Genomic DNA, 19,896 nt, shown 5'->3' on the forward strand with positions numbered 1-19,896 from the left:
ACCAGTGGTTCTCAACCTGTGGGTCGGGACCCCATTTGGGGTCGAATGACCATTTCACGGGGGTCGCCAAACAATGCAGTCCGTCATTTTTTTCCCCCTTTTCCTTAGCTGTGCTCTTCCCTTTTATTCTATTGGCTTTTGAAAGCCAATAGAATAGACTCTCTTGAATAGAGTCTAATTCTATTGGCTTTCAAAAGCCAATAGGAATTGTCCTATTCTGCAGATGGTGCTGCACCAGTTGAGTAGTCCTCGATTTACGACCGGTTGAGTAGTCCTCGACTTACGACCGGTTTGGGGTTGCGGCATTAAAAAGGTTGAGAACCACTGCCCTAGACAAACGAATTTGAGTGGATTAAAAGATTCAGCCCCTTTAAGGCCTAGAAAAGATTTTTTGGGGAAGTTATGGTTCCTTTAAGAGACAGAGGAGGGCGGGGCAATGACGTCACAAAGCATATGATTTATCGGCTCTCCTAAATCCTCCTCTTCCCCCCCCCCCACGCTTTCATCACATGCCTCTAGCCGGCCTCAGAGAAAAAAAAGCGGAGTGTTTCAACCACTATTTCCGGTTCCGATTAGAATTAGCACTAGAGGGATTTAGGACCCCCCCCCCAAATGGAGGCATTTCAAGACTCTCCAGCCGAAAGGGAACTTGTTCCGTTGCTTTTAGTTTATACTTAACGTTTTAAGGTTGCCATTTCAACGTGCACGGTGGAAATTAGCGCCGTTCCGTTGCAGTTTTCCCTCTTTGCGTGCCCCTCTCCTCCCACGCTTTCTCCGCTCGGGAGCCGGAAGCTGATGGGCGGAAACGCAAACCCTGCAAGCCCTTTAGTCTCGTGGCACGTGACGGGGCGGGGCGACGCTGGTAGGTGGGTGAAGCCGGAAGAGGAACCCCAGTGAATTTACCACCAGGCGAGATGAGTGGTTTGGGGAAGCTATTTGGGAAAGGTGAGGCTCCTATTTCCATGTTCCACCCCCGCCACAGAGTTGGTATCGCCCGAAGCCATAGGGGATCCCTAGACTTGGGAGCAACCAAGTGGCGCCGGGGGGGGGGGAGAAAGAGAGAGAGAAGCGAGGAAAGAAAGAAAGGATGGATAAATGAAAAGAGAGAGAAATAAGGGGGTTGTTATTTTTCCCCCCTAAAATGGGGGCTTATTTACAGGAAATGTGGCTTGGAGACACTAGGTGGTTTTAATTGCCCCTCCTCTCCAGTCTTCCCGGGCTGGGTGAAGAGGTGCAGCCCCTCCCCCCCAAATGCAGAAAAGGACCTGCTGATTATTTTGGGAGGGGGGGTGGGGAAGATTTATATGCGAGATTTGAGAGCCCCGTAGAATGATTCTGCTTTTCTCATCTTCTTTTGATAACATTTTAAAAAAGCAACCCTGAACTAATTTTATGGAAAGCTGAAGAAAAAGGATGCATGCCCCCCCTCCCCAAAATGGTGTATTCCACTTATGCATTGGGTTGGGGCTAGGATCAGGCTGGGGGATGATGGGAGACCCGACCCGTTGGGGATGATGGGACCCTCAATCCGATGGGGATGATGGGAGCCTCAAGTCAACAAGGATGATGGGGCCCCCAACCAATTGGGATGATGGGAACCCCAACCTAATAAGGATGATGGGAACCCCAACTCAATGGGGATGATGGGAACCCAACCCAACGGGGATGATGGGAACCCCAACCCAACGGGGATGATGGGAACCCCAACACAATGGGGATGATGGGAATCCCAACACAATGGGGATAATGGAACCCCAACTCAATGGGGATAATGGAACCCCAACCCAACGGGGATGATGGAACCCCAACTCAATGAGAATGATGGGAACCCCAACCCAATGGGGATAATGGAACCCCCAACTCAATGGGGATGATGGGAACCCAACTCAATGGGGATGATGGGAACCCCAACCCAATGGGGATAATGGAACCCCAACTCAACGGGGATGATGGGAACCCCAACCCAACGGGGATGATGGGAACCCCAACACAATGGGGATGATGGGAATCCCAACACAATGGGGATAATGGAACCCCAACTCAATGGGGATGATGGGAACCCCAATTCAATGGGGATGATGGGAACCCCAACCCAATGGGGATAATGGAACCCCAGCTCAACGGGGATGATGGGAACCCCAACCCAACGGGGATGATGGGAACCCCAACACAACGGGGATGATGGGAACCCCAACACAATGGGGATGATGGGAACCCCAACCCAATGGGGATAATGGAACCCCAACTCAATGGGGATGATGGGAACCCCAGCCCGGGGATGATGGGAACCCAACTCAATGGGGATGACAGGATCCCCAACTCAGTGGGGATGATGGGACCCCCAACCAGTGGAACAGCTTACCCCCAGAAATCGTGGGTGCTCCATCACTGGAGATTTTTAAGAAGAGACTGGGCAGTCACCTGTCTGAGACAGTATAGGTTCTCCTGCTTGAGCAGGGGCTGGTCTAGAAGACCTCCAAGGTCCCTTCCAGCTCAATTCTAATTCTAATCTATCCCAACGGCACTGATGGGACCTCCAATTCATTGGGAATGATGGGATCCCCAACTCAACGAGGATGGTGGGACCCCCAACCCAACAAGGACAGGACCCCCAACTCACTGGGGATAATGGCACCCCCAACTCAAGAGGGATGACAACCCAACGCATCAGAAGAACACCATTTTTGAACAAAGCAGCTTCACGGCCATCATCTTGTAATGATGAATTTCTTCGATTTGACAACTCCCCCCCCCCCGTTCTCCAGGCAAGAAGGCCAAGGCCCCCACCCCTCAGGAGGCCATCCAGAAACTGCACGAGACGGAAACAATCCTCGTCAAGAAGCAGGAATTCCTGGAAGAGAAGATCCAGCAGGAGCTACAGTCGGCTAAGAAACATGGCACAAAGAACAAAAGAGGTAGGAGAAGAAGGGGGAGGGTTTTGGGAAAGGGGAACAGCCAAACCTGACCCCCCTCCCCAAAGGAATAAGGAGGAGCTGGGAAAGATAAGAGGGTCCTTGAAGGAAAAAAGAAATAGGAAATCTTCTCCCTAACTTACGCAACTATTGGAATTCCTCTTCTCTGTATCATCAGTTGTGGTGTTCTTTGAAATACACACAGGTGTGAATGTGCTCCTGTGGGTGCTGCTTTGATTTATGCATTCAGTTCGTACCCTCATTGCAGGGAAGGGATGATTTAGGGTAGGGTCTTTGGTGCTCTCCGATCTTGGTTGTTTCCTTGCAGACGTTTCTTGACCCAACTAGGTAGCGTCATCAGTGCTAGAAGAGAGCGTGGTTTGTGGAGTAGAGGAGAAAGGAAGGAGGAGGGGAGGAGGAGGAGAAAGAGGAGGAAGAAAGGAGGACTGTGGGGTCCTTTGTGCTCTCTGAGCTTGGCTGTTTTCTTGCAGACGTTTCATGACCCAACTAGGGAACATCATCAGTGCTAGAAGGGAGTGAGGGAGGAGGAGGAGGAGGACTGTGGGGTCCTTGATGCTCTCTGAGCTTGGTTGTTTTCTTGCAGACGTTTCACGACCCAACTAGGTGACATCATCAGTTACCTTGATGATGTTAAGCACTGATTGTTACATTGATGTTAGGCACTGATGACATTACCTAGCTGGGTCTTGAAACGTCTGCAAGAAAACACCCAAGCTCAAAGAACACCAAGGACCCCACAATCCTCTTCCTCGTCTTCTTCCTTCATTTCCTTCTTGCACTGATGATGTTATCTAATTGGGTCACGAAATGTCTGCAAGAAAACCACCCAGCTCAGGGACCCTAAGGACCCCCCCCCTCCTCCTTCTCCTCCTCCATCTTCCTTTTCTATCACTGATGATGTCTCCTAGTTGGGTCATGAAACATCTGCAAGAAAACCACCCAGCTGAGAGAGCACCAGGGACCCCACAACTCAGCCCTGAGCTACAGATAATTCTCTTCTCTAATTTAGGGGGCCAAAAATCAGAGATTTGCTAGCACCATTTTGGATTCACCCATTTTATGGAAAAGACAGAGGCTTTCCTGAGTGCAACTCACTTCATCAGGAACATTCAAAAAACGCCTCTTTTAATAAAACCAAAGAGTCAGAAAAGACACTGCCAGGCTCCTAATATTATTTATGTGTCCTTTGCCGGGCCCGATTTAAAGGCGCATTACAAAAAGTTCAAAAACTGCCTATAATCAGTTTCAATCCTGACTCCTCAGATCTCTGTTTGTACCATATCTTCTTTATACATGCTGGCTGACCTTGTCTGGATTTCGCTAAACAAGAGTCAGGCTGATTAGTAACTGAGATAGCAAACAAAATCCTAGAGCAGGGGTAGGCAATCTTGGCTCTTTTATGACTCGTGGACTTCAACTCCCAGAATTCTTCAGCCAGTGTGAGGGAACTACGACCCTTTTATGACTTGTGGACTTCAACTCCCAGAATTCCTCAGCCAGCGTGAGGGAACTATGATCCTTTTATGACTCGTGGACTTCAACTCCCAGAATTCCTCAGCCAGCGTGAGGGAACTATGACCCTTTTATGACTTGTGGACTTCAACTCCCAGAATTCCTCAGCCAGCGTGAGGGAACTATGACCCTTTTATGACTTGTGGACTTCAACTCCCAGAAGAATTCTGAGAATTGAATGGCTGAGGAATTCTGGGCGTTGAAGTCTACAAGTCATTAAAGGGCCAAGTTTGAAAAGCTCTGCTTGTGGACTTCAACTCCCAGAATTCCTCAGCCAGGCACGCTGGCTGAGGAATTCTGGGAGTTGAAGTCCACAAGTCATCAAAGAGCCATGTTTGAAGACCCCTGCTTGGCTGAGCTTGGAAACCTCTCCCTTTCCCCTCAGCATGGCTGGCTCAGGAATTCTGGGAGTTGAAGTCCACGACTCATAAAAGAGCCAAGGTGGCCTACCCCTGTCCTAGAGTGTAGCAGTTTCTCAACTCCGCCCTCTTTAAGATGTGTGGACTTCAACTCCCAGCATCCCCCACCTTGCAAAGTGAGATTAAATGGGAAAATCCTAGAAAAAGATTTACAGGTCGTCCTCAATTTACGACCAAAATTGGGCCCAAAATTTGTCCAGTGAATTTTGTTCCATTTTACAACCTGCAGTTGTTAAGTTAGGAACACAGTGGGTAAGTGAATATGGCTTCCCTAATGACTTTGCTTGTCGGAAGGTTGCAAAGCGGGATCACATGACCCTGGCACAGTGCGACCGTCATAAATACGAGTCAGTGGCCCAGTATCCGAATTTTGATCCTTTGATCATGGAGATACAACAGTTGTAAGTATGAAAAACGAAGTCCTCAGTCGCTTTTTTCACTGCCGTTGCAACGTTGAACGGTCACTAAACAAAGTGTTGTAAGTTGAGGACTTACGTGTCCTGTTTAGCCTGCCAATTCTGTTGTCAAATGAACTGTACGGACAAATGCAGTTGATTCAGTGACCGTTCAAAGTTACAACGGCGCTCAAAAAAGGAACCTCGGACTGTTTTTCAGGCGACCGTTGCCGCCTTTACGGGATCGAAATTCAGACTCGTATTTACAACGGTCGCAGCGTCCTGGGTCATGTGATTCACCCTTTGGTGATGTTGCGACAAGCAACGTCGTTGGGGATTCCGGATTTACTTAACAACCATATTAACTAACGTAATAACTGCAGTGATTCACTTAAGAACTGTGCCAAGAAAGGTCGTAAAATGGGGCAAAACTCACTTTACAACTATCTCACTTAGCCACATAAATTTTGGGCTCAACGGTAACGGTAAGTCAAGGATTTCCTGTATGTCGCCCATAATCCGTTTCAAACAATCAGTGGAGGAGGAAAAAACCCCACAAGGAAGTAATTTTAATGGTGTTATATAAACACCATTGCAAATAACTTCCTTGTGGCTTTTATACAAACACACAATCCTAATAGCGGCCTTGAAATTAATCTCCACTAATTGTGGCTAATGGCATCGATAATTTTTTTTAAAGACTATTATCTAATTTTTCTGCTGTAATCATTTGGTTAGCTCTGTCAATCAATCCCACACAATTCGTCCTTGACTTAACAACTACAACAGGGACTGGAATTTCCTTTGCTAAGATAGCCGGTGGTTAAGTGAGTTGTGTGTCCAATTTTGCCGCCTTTTTTGACCGCCATTGTTAAAGGAATCAAGCAGTTGTTAAAAGAAGCCGGCTTCCCCATTTGACTCTGCCGGTCGGAAGCCAGCTGGGGAGGTTGCAAAATGGCGGTCACCAGGGCGTTGTAAAGTGAGGCCTGGGTATCAGTCAGCACTATTTTCAGTGCCGTTGTAACTTTGAACGGTCGCTAAGCGAATCGAGGACTAGCTATGGGCAGGATTGGCAGTTTGGCTGTTTGCAAGCCCTTCTTGCCTGACTACCCCAAAGTCAGTCTCCTTTCTTGTATTTGAGGGTCTTGCCGTGGCTTCTCTCCTCCATGAGGACCAGAAACATGGGAGGGTTGCATTGGTTTGGAAAGGGAACCTCACAGGGGCCAATCAGCTTCTGAGCCTCCTTTCCTTCTCCATGCAGCTGCTTTGCAAGCCCTCAAGCGGAAGAAACGCTACGAGCAGCAGCTGGCCCAAATCGACGGGACCCTCTCCACCATCGAATTCCAGCGCGAGGCCCTGGAAAACGCCACCACCAACACCGAAGTGCTCAAGACCATGTCGGACGCTGCCCGGGCCATGAAAGAGGCGCACCAGCATATGTGAGTGGTCCCCCTTTCCCCCCCCAGGGCGCCAGGGGTAGGCCACCTTGGCTCTTTTATGACTCGTGGACTTCAATCCCAGAATTCCTGAGCCAGCATGGGGGAACTAATACTCCCTTGATGACTCGTGGACTTCAACTCCCAGAATTCCTCAGCCAGCCTGGCTCAGCTTGGAATCCTCTCCCTTTCCCCTCAGCATGTCTGGCTCAGGAATTCTGGGAGTTGAAGTCCACGAGTCATAAAAGAGCCAAGGTTGCCTACCCCTGCCCCAGGCGATAGAATGAGCATTCCAGTTCCTCCTTTGATTCCAAAGGCTGGTCCGTGTTTTGCCTTTAGCTTAGAGCATTGTTTTTTCAACGTCGTCCCCTTGAAGATGGGTGGACTTCATCTCCCACAATTCCCCACCCTACATCCTCCTCCTCCTCCTCTTCTCTCTTCCTCTTCCTTTTCCTTCTCTCCTCCTCTCCCTCCTCCCCTCCCCTGCCTGCTCCTCCTCTTCCTCCTTCTCTTCCTTTTCCTTTTTCTTTTCTTCCTCCTCTGCCCCCTCCCCTCCTCTTCCTCCCCCTCCTTCTCTCCCTTTTCCTTTTCCCCTCCCCTGCCTGCTCCTCCTCTCCTTCTCCTCCTCTTCCCTTCTTCCTCTTCCTCCTACTTCTCTTCCTTTCTTTTTCTCTTCTTCCTCCTCTGCCTGCTGCCCTCCCCTCCATCACCTCCTCCCCCCCTTCTCTATATTGAAACCCCACTCTCTTATAGCACTGATGATGTTACTTAGTCAGGTCATGAAACGTCTGCAAGAAAACCACCTGGCTCAGAGATTCCTCAGTCGTCGTCCTCCTCCCCCTCCTCCTCCTCCTCCTCCTCCCTCCTTCTAGCACTGATGATGCTACCTAGTTGGGTCATGAAACGTCTGCAAGAAAACAACCCAGCTCAGAGACCACTAAGGATCCCACAGTTGTTGTCCTCTTCCTGCTCCTCCTCCCCCTCCCCTCCCCCTCCTCCTCCTCCCCCCTCCACAAACCCCACTCCCTCCTAGCACTGATGCTGTTGCCTAGTCGGGTCATGAAACGTCTGCAAGAAAACAAGCAAGCTCAGAGAGACCGCCAAGGACCTCTCAGCTTTCTTCTCCTTCCTTCTTCCTTCTCTCCCTCTCCCGCTCTAGGGACATCGACAAAGTGGACGACTTAATGTCCGAAATCACCGAACAGCAGGACATCGCTCAGCAGATCTCCGACGCCATATCTAAGCCGGTTGGCTTTGGGGACGATGTGGATGAGGTAAGGAGGGGCGCGATCCTTGCGGTGGCGTTCGGAGGGAGGGGCCCTGGGAGGCAGAGGCCTTGGATGCGCATCTCGCACCTTCGAAGGACGCCTTTGCCATCCGTCCGGTCAACTCAACAAGATTTGTTGTTTTCTTGTCATGTACGTGTGTGTGTATGTACATATACATATATGCGCACACACACATACACACACACACACACACACGAACTAGATTGGGTTATTTCTTTCTCTGGGCCACGTGTGTGTGTGTATGTGGGTATATGGGTAATTTATTTTATTTTGTCACATTTATGCAGTGTATGAGGTGGTTACCCTCTGAAAGCTGTACGCAACGAAATCTCATTTTAATGTAGGCTGATTGGTACACATTTAAAGTGACAATAAAGCTATTCTGTTCTATTCTATTCTATTCTTGTTCTATTCTTGTTCTATTCTTTATTTCTATTCTATTCTATTCTTGTTCTATTCTATTCTTGTTCTATTCTTTATTTCTATTCTATTCTATTCTATTCTTGTTCTATTCTGTTCTATTCTTTATTTCTATTCTATTCTATTCTTGTTCTATTCTATTCTGTTCTATTCTTTATTTCTATTCTATTCTATTAATATTATTCTATAATATTCTATATTCTATTCTATTCTATTCTTGTTCTATTCTATTGTTCTATTCTGTTCTATTCTTTATTTCTATTCTATTCTATTTATATTATTCTGTTCTATTCTATCCCATAATTCTATTCTATTCTATTCTTGTTCTATTGTTGTTCTATTCTATTGTTCTATTCTGTTCTATTCTTTATTTCTATTCTATTCTTGTTCTATTCTATTCTTGTTCTATTTTGTTCTATTCTTTATTTCTGTTCTATTAATATTATTCTATTCTAATATTCTGTTCTATTCTATTCTATTCTATTCTATTCTATTCTATTCTATTCTATTCTATTCTATTCTATCCTATCCCATAATTCTATTCTATTCTATTCTATTCTATTCTATTCTATTCTATTCTATCCCATAATTCTATTCTATTCTATTCTATTCTATTCTATTCTATTCTATTCTATTCTATTCTATTCTATTCTATTCTTCTATATTTCTATTCCATTCCATTCTCTATTTCAATTCCTATTCCTATTTTTTCTACTTCTGCTTCTATTCACAGGATGAGCTGCTGGCTGAACTGGAAGAGATGGAACAGGAAGATCTGGACAAGGAGCTTCTCAACGTGGGCGAGACCAGTCCGGAGCTCCCCAGTGTCCCCTCTTCTCGCCTCCCCAGTGTGCCAGGTATGACAACATCCCCACCCTTGCAGTTTAACGCAGGACGTTCTCGACTTACGACCACAACAGCCACTGACCTTTCTGTTGCTTAACAAGGCTGTGGTGAATTGAGCTGCACCCAGTTTCAAAACCCTTTCCTTAAGTGAAACCCATGTGCTTGTTAAGTGAGTCACTTGGTCGTTAAGCGAATCCAGCTTCCCCATTGATTTTGTGTGTCCGAAGCTGGCTGGGAAGTCCGCAAAGGGCAGGGGGTGTCACGTGATTCCGGGCCCTACCACCAGTGTAAAACTACATACCGGTTGCCAAGCACCCAAATTTTGATTATGTGACCGCAGGTATGCTGCAATGGCCATAAGTATAAGGACTGGTGATAAGTATGAGGACTGTTCAGTGAGTTGTAACTTCGGTCATTAAACAAGTGGTTGTAAGTCAAGGACCACCTATATCAGGGGTCTTCCAACTTGGCCCTTTGATGACTAGTGGACTTCAAATCCCAGAATTCCTCAGCTAGCGTGCCTGGCTAAGGAATTCTGGGAGTTGAAGTCCACAAGTCATCAAAGGGTCCTAATTCCCTCACGCGGGCTGAGGAATTCTGGGAGTTGAAGTCCACAAGTCATAAAAGGATCACAGTTCCCTCACACTGGCTGAGGAATTCTGGGAGTTGAAGTCCACAAATCATCAAAGGGTCCTAGTTCCCTCACGCTGGCTGAGGAATTCTGGGAGTTGAAGTCCACAAGTCATCAAAGGGCCAAGTTCCAAGACCCCTGACCCCTCATGTGACGAAAGAACCCCCCTCTTCAGTCTGACTCTTAGCTGTGGCAAATGTAGTCCTTTACTTAACGACCACAAGTGAGCCCAACATTTCAGTTGTTAAGCGAGACATTTGTTAAGTGGGCTTTGCCCCATTTTACGACCTGTCTTGTCACCGTTGTTAAGTTGAATTGCCGCACTTGATAAGTTAGTAACCTGGTCGCTAAGCGAATCCCGCTTCCCCCCATTGACTCTGCTTGTCGGAAGGTTGCAAAAGGGGATATCACGTGACCCAGGGGGGCGCTGCAACCGTCATAATTACATGCCAGTTTCCAAGCCTTTGAATTTTGATCACGTGACCACGTGGGGATGCTGCACAGGCGGTAACCATGTCACATTTTTCAGTGTAATTTTGTACGGTCACTAAATGAACTGTTATAAGCTGAGCACTACCTGTATAATTTCCAGGAGCCCGGATGTGGACAATGGGATGCTAGCCCCCCCCCCCCACCTCCGGCCCACATAGACACATAGATATTAGGTCCCTTAAGAGATGTCTCGGGTTCAAATCTCGCTCTTTCCTTCCCGCAGCTTCCAAAGTGCCCTCCGCCTCCCTGGATGAGGAAGACGAGGAAATGAAACAGCTCGCCGCCTGGGTGTCGTGATGCATTGTGGGAAATTCCCCCCTCCACCTCCCTTGGTTTTCTTCGCAGATAGCGGCAGAGAGGAGCCATTTTGTCCCCTCCGGTTTCCATTGCCAGGGAAGTTTTTTTGGGGGGGAGGCGGAGGGGAGGACAAAAAAAAAAAGAGAGAGGGGAGGGGCGGAAGTCACACACACCCTGCCTAAAATGACCTTACGTGCCGAATGTAAAGAGTTTTATAGACAGATTTATATAAATATATAAATATATATATAGATATCTATATCAACCATAGGAGAAGGGGGATCCTCTTTGGGGGCGGGGCTTAAAAGACCTCCCTCCCTGCCCGCCCGCCCCCCACCCCCCTCCCCATACACAGACTGAATCTTTACATCATCTTTTAGGGATTAACTTTTTTTTCTTTCTTTTTTTTTTTTCAGTCCAAAAATTAAAAAAAAAATAAACAGGATTTGTGCCCTTCGTCAGGGAGGGGGAGGGCTCAGGAGGAGCGGAGGGTGTGACACACAAACACCCCCCCCCCCACACACACACACATATTTACTCCCTGAAAATGAAGCTTGGGGAAAAAAATTCTCCAGAATTTGTTCCTTTGTTCTGTCCTCTGTCTGGCTCACTGTCCGATTTTGGGGGAGTCGTTCCCACAATTGGTGCTCTCTCTCTCTTTCTCTCTCTCTCTCTCTCTCTCTCTCATTCTGTCTCTCACTCTCATTCTTTCTTTTTCTCTCTCTTTCTCACACTCTTTCCCTTTCTCTCATTCTCTCTCTCACTCGCTTTCTCTCTCTCACACTTTCTCTCTCTCACACTCTCTCTCCCTCCCTATCTTTTTTCTCTCTCTTTCTCCCTTTCTCACTCTCTCTCTTTCTTTCATTCTGTCTCTCACTCATTCTTTCTTTTTCTCTCTTTCTCTCTCACACTCTTTCCCTTTCTCTCATTCTCTCTTTCTCTTTCTCTCACACTTTCTCTCTCTCTCACGCTTTCTCTCTCCCTCCCTATCTTTTTTTTCTCCCTTTCTCTCTCTCTCTCATTCTGTCTCTCATTCTCTCTCTCCCTCTCTCCCTCTCTCTCTCTCTCTCTCTCTCCCCTTTTGGGGGGCTGGGAGGTCAGCTTCGTCTCCGGTGCCTGTGGCCACAACCAACAACACAAAACACACACTCTGCTTGTGGTAAAAGATGCAGTCTAGGATTCTCCTCCCGCGTGTTGCAAAAGAATTTGGGGTGGGGGTTTTGGGGGTGGGGGGCGTTCCGCTTCCAAAGCTGGATGGATGGAGGGGCGGGCGGGTAGGGGGGATATCAGGAATTAAGGGAGAAAATTGGAATTTAGTTTGGACTGGAGGTACTGTCTGTCCCGGTTTTATCGGTAGCGTGTATCTGTTGACACGGTTTTGAAGTTCGTCTGTTAGGGTTCTCTTCGACTTGCGCTTGTGTGTTGTTGTTTTTTCTGTTTTAAGGCTTGCTCAGTCTCTCTTTTTATATATATATATAAAAAAATCGACTTTTGGGCAGGAGCTGGGATGGGGGGGGAAGCGTGGCCCCCGCCGACACGTGTGCACTCCTGTGGTGACTCGTTGCTTTGTTGCTTTCTGTGCCCGGTGAATAAAGTGCCCTGACGTGTGTTGTCTGAAGTGTCTCTTGTCTCAAAGTGACATCTTTTTCTCCATAGCCCAACCAAAAAAAAAAAAACAAAAACCCTTGTTCTTGCTGCAATTTACACTCCAAACCAATGTTTTTCAACCTCTGCCACTTTAAGAGGTACGGACTTCAACTCCCAGAATTCCCCAGCCAGCCATGATGGCTGGAGAATTCTGGGAGTTGACGTTTGCACCTCTTAAAATGGCAGAGGTTAAAAAAAAAACAACACTGTTCTGGTAGCCAAAACTTCAGAAATTTGGTAATTTCTTACATCAGCTCCTGATTTTTTTTTGACAGAATGAATCTTTTACCTCATTTTTGGCACATTGGACCATTTATCCCTGGTTTTTTTCAACCATAGCCACTTTAAGATGCGTGGACTTCAACTCCCAGGATTCCATGCGTATATGTACTTCAACTCCTAGGATTCCGTGCATATGTGAACTTCAACTCCCAGGATTCCATGTATATATATATGTATGTATGTATGTACACATACACACACACACACACACACACTCTTCAACTCCCAGGATTCTATGCGTACGTGAACTTCAACTCCCAGGAGTCCATTTGTATGTGAACTTCAACTCCCAGGAGTCTATGCTTAAGACAGGCAGACTTGAACTCCCAGAATTCCATGCTTAAGTGGACTTCAACTCTCAAGATTCCATGCTTAAGGCATCTGGACTTCAACTCGCAGAATTCCATGCTTATGTGGATTTCAACTCCCATGATTCTATGTTCACGATACGTGGACTTCAATTGATGAAGCATTTGTCCAGGGTTTTCCAACCTTAGCCATTTTAAGATGTGTGGACTTCAACTCCCAGGATTCCAAGCTTATGTTGAACTTCAACTCCCAGGAGGCCAGGTTTAAGATACCTGGACTTCAAGTCCCAGGATTCCATGCGTAAGAGAGGGAGACTTGGTGGCCTCTGAGGTGGGCGGTTTTCTTGCAGACGTCTCATTACTCAAACTAGGAAACTTCACCAGTGCTGGACTTCAATTCCCATAATTCCAAGCTGGCTGGGGAATCCTGGGAGTTGAAGTCCGCCTATCTTAAAAGTGGCCGAGGTTGAGATGTGCTGCCCAGGCTTCTAGGGACGGTTCAGAAGCAAAAAACTCTGTCCACCTTCAGAAAAACACAGGGAGTCCTTGACTTACGACCCACATTTCGGCGGCTAAGTGGGACATCCGTTCAGTGAGTTTTGGACACTGCAACCGTCATAAACACGAGTGTTTACATTTTGATGACATGACCGTGAAAAACGGTCCTTAGTCGCTTTTTTTAGCGCTGTTGTAATGTCCAACGGTCACTAAGCGAAGCATTGTAAGTCAAGGACTTGTAGCAAAGAATGAATTTCCAAAGCTCGCCCCCTCCGGTCTTCTTCTGCCCACTCTTCTTCCCCTCCCCCCTTTTAAAAAGGTGCCCTTTTCTCGGGAGTCTCCCTGCATTCCTGGGACATAATTGACACCGCCTCCCCGCAGCTAGAAATCCAGCAGCTCAGCCCAGCGTCCAGATGCAACATTGTAGAGTCCCATATATATATACATATATATATATAATATATATTTTAATCGGCTATTCAGCTGGTTTTCTCCGCGTTCTTAGACGGCTTGATCTGGCCCGTGCTCCGGATCCGGCTGGCTGGTTTTTTTTTGTCCGCCGTAAAAGTGAGGGACTTAGATTTGGTGTTGGGGGTAGGGGTGCTTTTGCCGGCCTCCGTCGTCCGGGGTCCGCAAATGGCCTCAAGCGCCTTCAGTTCGGAGGTGGGCTTCTCTGCCAAGAACTTCAGCACCCAGGACACTTTTAGGATCTCCAAGATGTTCAACCGTTTGGAGGCCGGGCGTAGGATGCGACGGATCAAGTCCTGCAAAGGAAAGTTCCCACGTTTGAACGCCACAGCCTCCTGATCGGGGTTCCCCCCCCCCCGCCGCCCCTCCCCGCTGCAGGGAGAGCGAGCCTACGACACACCTGTCCGAAGGGACGTTTACCCAATACCCAACTAAGTTTTGAAGAAGAGACTGGACAGCCATTTGTCTGAAATGGTATAGGGTTTCCTGCCTGAGCAGGGGGTTGGACTAGATGACCTCCAAGGTATCCTTCCAACTTTATTTTTTATTTTTATTTTTTATTTAAATTTTTATAAACTTTTTACAATAAAATCCCTCCCCCCTCCCTCCCCCCATACCCCCCTCAACTTTATTATTATTATTAATATTATTATTATTATTACCCGTGTTTGCCCCCAAATTGGACCTAACCGGAAAATAAGCCCTAGCGCAGTGGTTCTCAACCTTTTTAATGCCGCGACCCCCAACCGGTCATAAGTCGAGGACACTCAACCGGTCGTAAGTCAAGGGCTACTCAACTGGTGCAGCACCGTTTGCAGAATGGGACTTTTGGCGGGCTCAGCAAGGCAGAGACAGCCTGGACAATTCCTCTTGACTTTTGAAAGCCAATAGAATTAGACTCTATTCAAGAGAGTCTATTCTATTGGCTTTCAAAAGCCAATAGAATCAAAGGGAGTAGCACAGCTAAGGAAAAGGGGGAAAAAAAATGGCGGACTGCGTTGTTTGGCGACCCCCGTGAAATGGTCGTTCGACCCCAAATGGGGTCCCGACCCACAGTGGAGAACCACTGCCCTAGCGTGTTTTTTTTTTTTTCAGGATGCTCGTAATATAATCCCTACGTCAAAAATAAGCCCCAGTTAAGATTGGCAGCCAGATGGACGCGTTTAGTACCGTATTTCCCCGAAAATAAGGAAAATAACAGGAAAATAAACCCCTAATGCAGGGGTCTTGAAACTCGGCCCTTTGATGACTTGTGGAGTTCAATTCCCAGAATTCCTCAGCCAGCGTGCCTGGCTGAGGAATTCTGGGAGTTGAAGTCCACAAATCATCAAAGGACCGAGTTTGAAGACCCCTGCCCTAATGTGTCGTTTGGAGCAAAAATTAATATAAGACCAGGTTTTATTTTTGGGGAAACACGCTATTCTAGAATGGAAGGGGACAACTTGCCCATGGGACAATTCAGCCACTCTTATTTAACTGAGGGATCCTTGATGCTCTCTCTGAGCTTGCTTGTTTCCTTGCAGACGTTTCATGACCCAACTAGGGAACATCATCAGTGCTAGAAGGGAGTGTGGGAGGAGGAGGAGGATTGTGAGGTCCTTGGTGTTCTCTGAGCTTGCTTGTTTTCTTGCTGACATTTCATTACCCTAACTAGGGAACATCATCAGTGCTAGTCACTTCATTTAATTATTTGAAATAATGAAAAAAATATTTTAATTTTTGTCATTCACAGCTGCCTAAGAATGCAGTGGCTGTTATATGAGTGACAGCGCCAGTAAACTTTGGCATTTTCCAAAGGGAGGAAGGGAGGGAGGGAAGGAGAACGAGGGAGCAGAGTAGGGAGGGAAGGGAGGAGAGAGGGAGGAACAGAGAAGGGAGAGAAGGAAGGAGAAAGAGAAGGAAAGAGGAGGAGGGAAGGAAGGAGAACAGGAAAGAGGGAAGAGAGAGGGAGGAGAGGAAGGAGAAGTGGAAGTGGGGTAGAAAAAGGAAGTGAAGGAAAGAGAGAGGATGGAGGGAAGGGAGGAAGGAGAGGGAGGAAGGAAGGAACAAAGAAGTGAGGGAAGGAAGGAAGGATGGAAAGAAAGGGAGGAAGGACAATGAGGGAGCAGAGGAGGGGGGAAGGAAGGAGGGAGGAATGGAAGGGAAGGAGGGAAGGAAGAACAGGGAGGAGGGAGGGGAGGGAGGGAGGAACGAAGGAGAAGTGGGAGAGAAGGAGAATAAGGACAGAGGGAGGAGAGAAGGAAGGAAGGAGAAGTGGGAGAGAAGGAAGGACAATGGTGGAGGGAAGCAAGGAAAGAGGGAGGGAAGGAAGGAGGGAGGAATGGAAGGAAAGGAGGGAAGGAAGAACAGGGAGGAGGGAGGGAGGAACGAAGGAGAAGTGGGAGAGAAGGAGAATAAGGACAGAGGGAGGAGAGAAGGAAGGAAGGAGAAGTGGGAAAGAAGGAAGAACAATGGTGGAGGGAAGCAAGGAAAGAGGGAGGGAGGGAAGGAAGGAAAGAGATGACAAGGGAAGGAAGGGGAGGGAAAACGAAAGGGAAGGAAGGAAGGAAGGAAGGAAGGAAGGAAGGAAGGAAGGAAGGAAGGAAGGAAGGAAGGAAGTCCACCCGTCTGGCAGCCCCCATCATCCCCAGCCAGCGCCCGAGGGCCGAACCGCTCGGCCAGCCCTGCTTCTCACCTTGATCTCGTCGTTGATCTGGACTTGGCTGGGGAAGTTCACCTCCTTCTGAGTCTCCCTGAGCAGCTTCTTCAGGTTGGTGTCGTCGAAGGGCAGGTGGGCCACCACCAGGGTGTAGAGGATGACGCCCATGCTCCAGGTGTCGGAGAGGAAAGGGTTGTAGGGAAGGCCCAGCAGGATCTCCGGGCAGGCGTAGGCGAAGCTGCCGCAGTAGGTCTGGCTGAGGTGGGAGAAGCAGCTCATCATGCGGTAGGAAGGGGTGGGCGGGGGCTGCATCTGGGGGGCCACCATCTTGGAGAAGCCGAAGTCCGAGATCTTGATGTTCTCCCGCTTGTCCAGCAGCAGGTTCTCCAGCTTCAGGTCCCTGCCGTTCAAGGGGAAGAGTGTCACAGCCAGTCCTCGACTTTACGACCGCAATGGAGCACCAGAATTTCTGTGGTGGAGCAAGACAAATCTCTATGGTAGGGGTCTTCCAACTTGGCCCTTTGACGACTTGTGGACTTCAACTCCCAGAATTCCTCAGCCAGGCATGCCTGGCTGAGGAATTCTGGGAGTTGAAGTCCACAAGTCATCAAACGGCTGAGTTTGAAGACCCCTGCTTGTGGACTTCAACTTCCAGAATTCCTCAGCCAGGCACGCTGGCTGAGGAATTCTGGGAGTTGAAGTCCACAAGTCTTGAAAGGGCCAAGACCCCAGGTTGTGGACTTCAATTCCCAGAATTCCTCAGCCGGGCACGCCAACTGAGGAATTCTGGGAGTTGAAGTCCACAAGTCATCAAAAGGCCGAGTTTGAAGAGCCCTGCTTGTGGACTTCCCAGAATTCCTCAACCAGCATGCCTGGCTGAGGAATTCTGGGAGCTGAAGTCCACAAGTCATAAAGTGACCCAGATTGGGGACTCTGGCCTACCTCAAAAGAACTGACAGCTAAAAAAAATGGAGGAAAGACAATCCCAATTCCTCACCTCTGTTTGAAACTAGGCTGGGATAGAAACCCAAAAGACACAATTAACACACACAAACACACACATACATATACACATACACACACCGATGCACAATGGCCTTGCCATGCAGGTAAGCGATGCCCAGGGTCAGTTGCGAGAACCACTTGCCAGCCAGGGCTTCCGAACACGCTCCAGATTTCTGGATCCATTCCAAGACATCACCGCTTGGTGCCAACTCCATGATGATGTAATGGCGGGAGGTGGTCTCAATGGCCTGGTAGAAACTGATGACGTATTTGTGGCGGAGGCTCTTCATCACCTGGAGAGGACAGAAGGCTTGGGGTTCGAATCACGACTTGGCCCACCTGTTCTTCTTTAGTGTCATAACTTTGGTCACTAAAGGAGCTTTTATAAGTCAAGGACTTCCTGTATTATGTTGAACCCCCGGAAGGAGTTCTTGCAAGGGTATGAAGGTAGATGTTTACAATTAACCAGGGGAACTCCCTGCCTCCAGTAATTGTGAATGCTCCAACACTGGAGGTTTTTAAGAAGAGACTGGACAGCCATTTGTCTGAAATGGTATAGGGTTTCCTGCCTGAGGAGGGGGTTGGACTAGATGATCTCCAAGGTCCCTTCCATCTATTCTATTCTATTCTATTCTATTCTATTCTATTCTCCATTCCACTCCACTCCACTCCACTCCACTCCATTCCATTCCATTCTATTCTATTCTATTCTATTCTATTCTATTCTATTCTATTCTATTCTCCACTCCACTCCACTCCACTCCAATCCACTCCACTCCACTCCACTCCACTCCACTCCACTCCACTCCATTCTATTCTATTCTATTCTATTCTATTCTATTCTATTCTATTCTATTCTATTCTCCTCTCCACTCCACTCCACTCCACTCCATTCTATTCTATTCTATTCTATTCTATTCTATTCTATTCTATTCTATTCTATTCTATTCTATTCAGAGACCCGCGGGCACACAAACACACCCGTACACCGATCGTAACCTGTATTTCCCTGGGCAAGAACTTTGTGAGATAATCCTCCGAGGCCTTCTTCTTGGAGATGATCTTGATGGCCACCATGGACTTCTGCTTGGAGAAATAAGCTTCGTAGACCGTCCCGTAGGAGCCGTGCCCGATGGCTTTGCCAATTTGGTAGCCATACTGGTCCATCACCGAGACGTACGGCGTGGACGTTGAGTGTTCCACCATGTTGGAAAGCTGCTCCACCGGAGAGATCTCCTTCCAGCAATCGGTCGATTCGATCTCAACTCTAGGAAGACTTAAGAGGTGGAGCAGGACCTGCCTCAACCGAGGACGGCTGAGTAGACAACGCCTTGAGGGACTCTAGTCAGAAGATCTCACCAACCTTCTGCGAAAAGGATCAAGCGTTCCTCCCACTAGGTGTTCCTCTTCCCAACGATCTGGAAGAGGGACTTGTGTTTGGTTCCGAGGGGATCAGGTGGAGGTGGGAGATCCTGTTGGGATCCACCGGCCTTCACCCTGTTGAGTCTAGGATAGGAGTACCCAAAGAGACTTTGGTTCCCGGTGAAAATGTCCACAGGAATAACTGGCTGCAACCTTCAAGACGTGAAGGGTTGACCGGAATCACTCTGACCGGATCCCACCAGGAGTTCTGATGATGCCATAGCCGTGTTTAAGTCTTCTGGCTACCCTGATTGGCTGGTGGGGTTCCGGTTACCATAGAGAACCTTCTAGGAATTGTGGGCAGATATTGTCTTCCAACAGGAGAGAGTTCCACCAAGCCTAAGAGGGGAAGAGATCAATGGAAGAACTCCAATCCCCAGTTTAAATCCTATAATAATAATAATAAAGTTGGAAGGGATCTTGGAGGTCATCTGGCCCAACCCCCTGATCAGGCAGGAAACCGTATACCATTTCAGACAAATGGTTGTCCAGTCTCGTCTTATAAACCTCCAGTGTTGGAGACTTCACAATTTCTGGAGGCAGGTGGTTCCACTGGTTAATTGTTCTCACTGTTAGGAAATTTCTACTTAGTTCTAGGTGGCTTCTCTCCTTGATTAGAAAGTTGTGAATCCCTTGTAAACATCTACCTTTGTGTTCCCCCCCCCATTTTTTTCTGTTTTTTTTTCCAGGCCTTCCCATCTCTAGGTGGTGTTCCAGATGTTTTGGGATTGCACCCAAGGTGTCTATTACGCTACTACTACTATTATTACATATACAGGTCATCCCCGACTTACAGCCGTTCATTTAGTGACTGTGACCGTGCAAAGTTTCAACAGCACAGAAAAAAGTGACTTGCAACCGTTTTTCACGACCGCTACAGCATCCCCCGTGGTGACGGGATCAAAATTCAGGCACTTGGAATTATCGGTTTGTCCTTGGAAATCCCACAATATTTATA

At 47.8% G+C, this 19,896-nt stretch overlaps 2 protein-coding genes across 2 annotated transcripts; one reads left to right on the top strand and one right to left on the bottom strand.

The window, feature by feature from the left end:
- Window positions 1-820: 820 nt before the first annotated feature.
- CHMP4A (charged multivesicular body protein 4A) lies at window positions 821-11,439 on the top strand. The gene is made up of 6 exons (XM_039338072.1): window positions 821-945; window positions 2,766-2,915; window positions 6,521-6,698; window positions 7,855-7,969; window positions 9,138-9,261; window positions 10,597-11,439. Exons 1-6 carry the CDS (start codon window positions 915-917, stop codon window positions 10,668-10,670), a joined length of 672 nt encoding a protein of 223 aa, XP_039194006.1. The 5' UTR covers window positions 821-914; the 3' UTR covers window positions 10,671-11,439.
- A 501-nt stretch (window positions 11,440-11,940) lies between these two features.
- Window positions 11,941-19,097, bottom strand: TSSK4 (testis specific serine kinase 4). The gene is made up of 4 exons (XM_039338067.1): window positions 18,516-19,097; window positions 17,595-17,809; window positions 16,548-16,911; window positions 11,941-14,169 (listed from the first exon to the last, which is right to left on the bottom strand). Exons 1-4 carry the CDS (start codon window positions 18,720-18,722, stop codon window positions 13,885-13,887), a joined length of 1,071 nt encoding a protein of 356 aa, XP_039194001.1. The 5' UTR covers window positions 18,723-19,097; the 3' UTR covers window positions 11,941-13,884.
- Window positions 19,098-19,896: the final 799 nt, after the last annotated feature.

This window comes from Crotalus tigris, unplaced genomic scaffold, assembly GCF_016545835.1.
Source record: "Crotalus tigris isolate CLP2741 ecotype Arizona unplaced genomic scaffold, ASM1654583v1 scf7180000017690.20705106771:4171800, whole genome shotgun sequence".
Classification (NCBI taxonomy): Eukaryota; Metazoa; Chordata; class Lepidosauria; order Squamata; family Viperidae; genus Crotalus; species Crotalus tigris.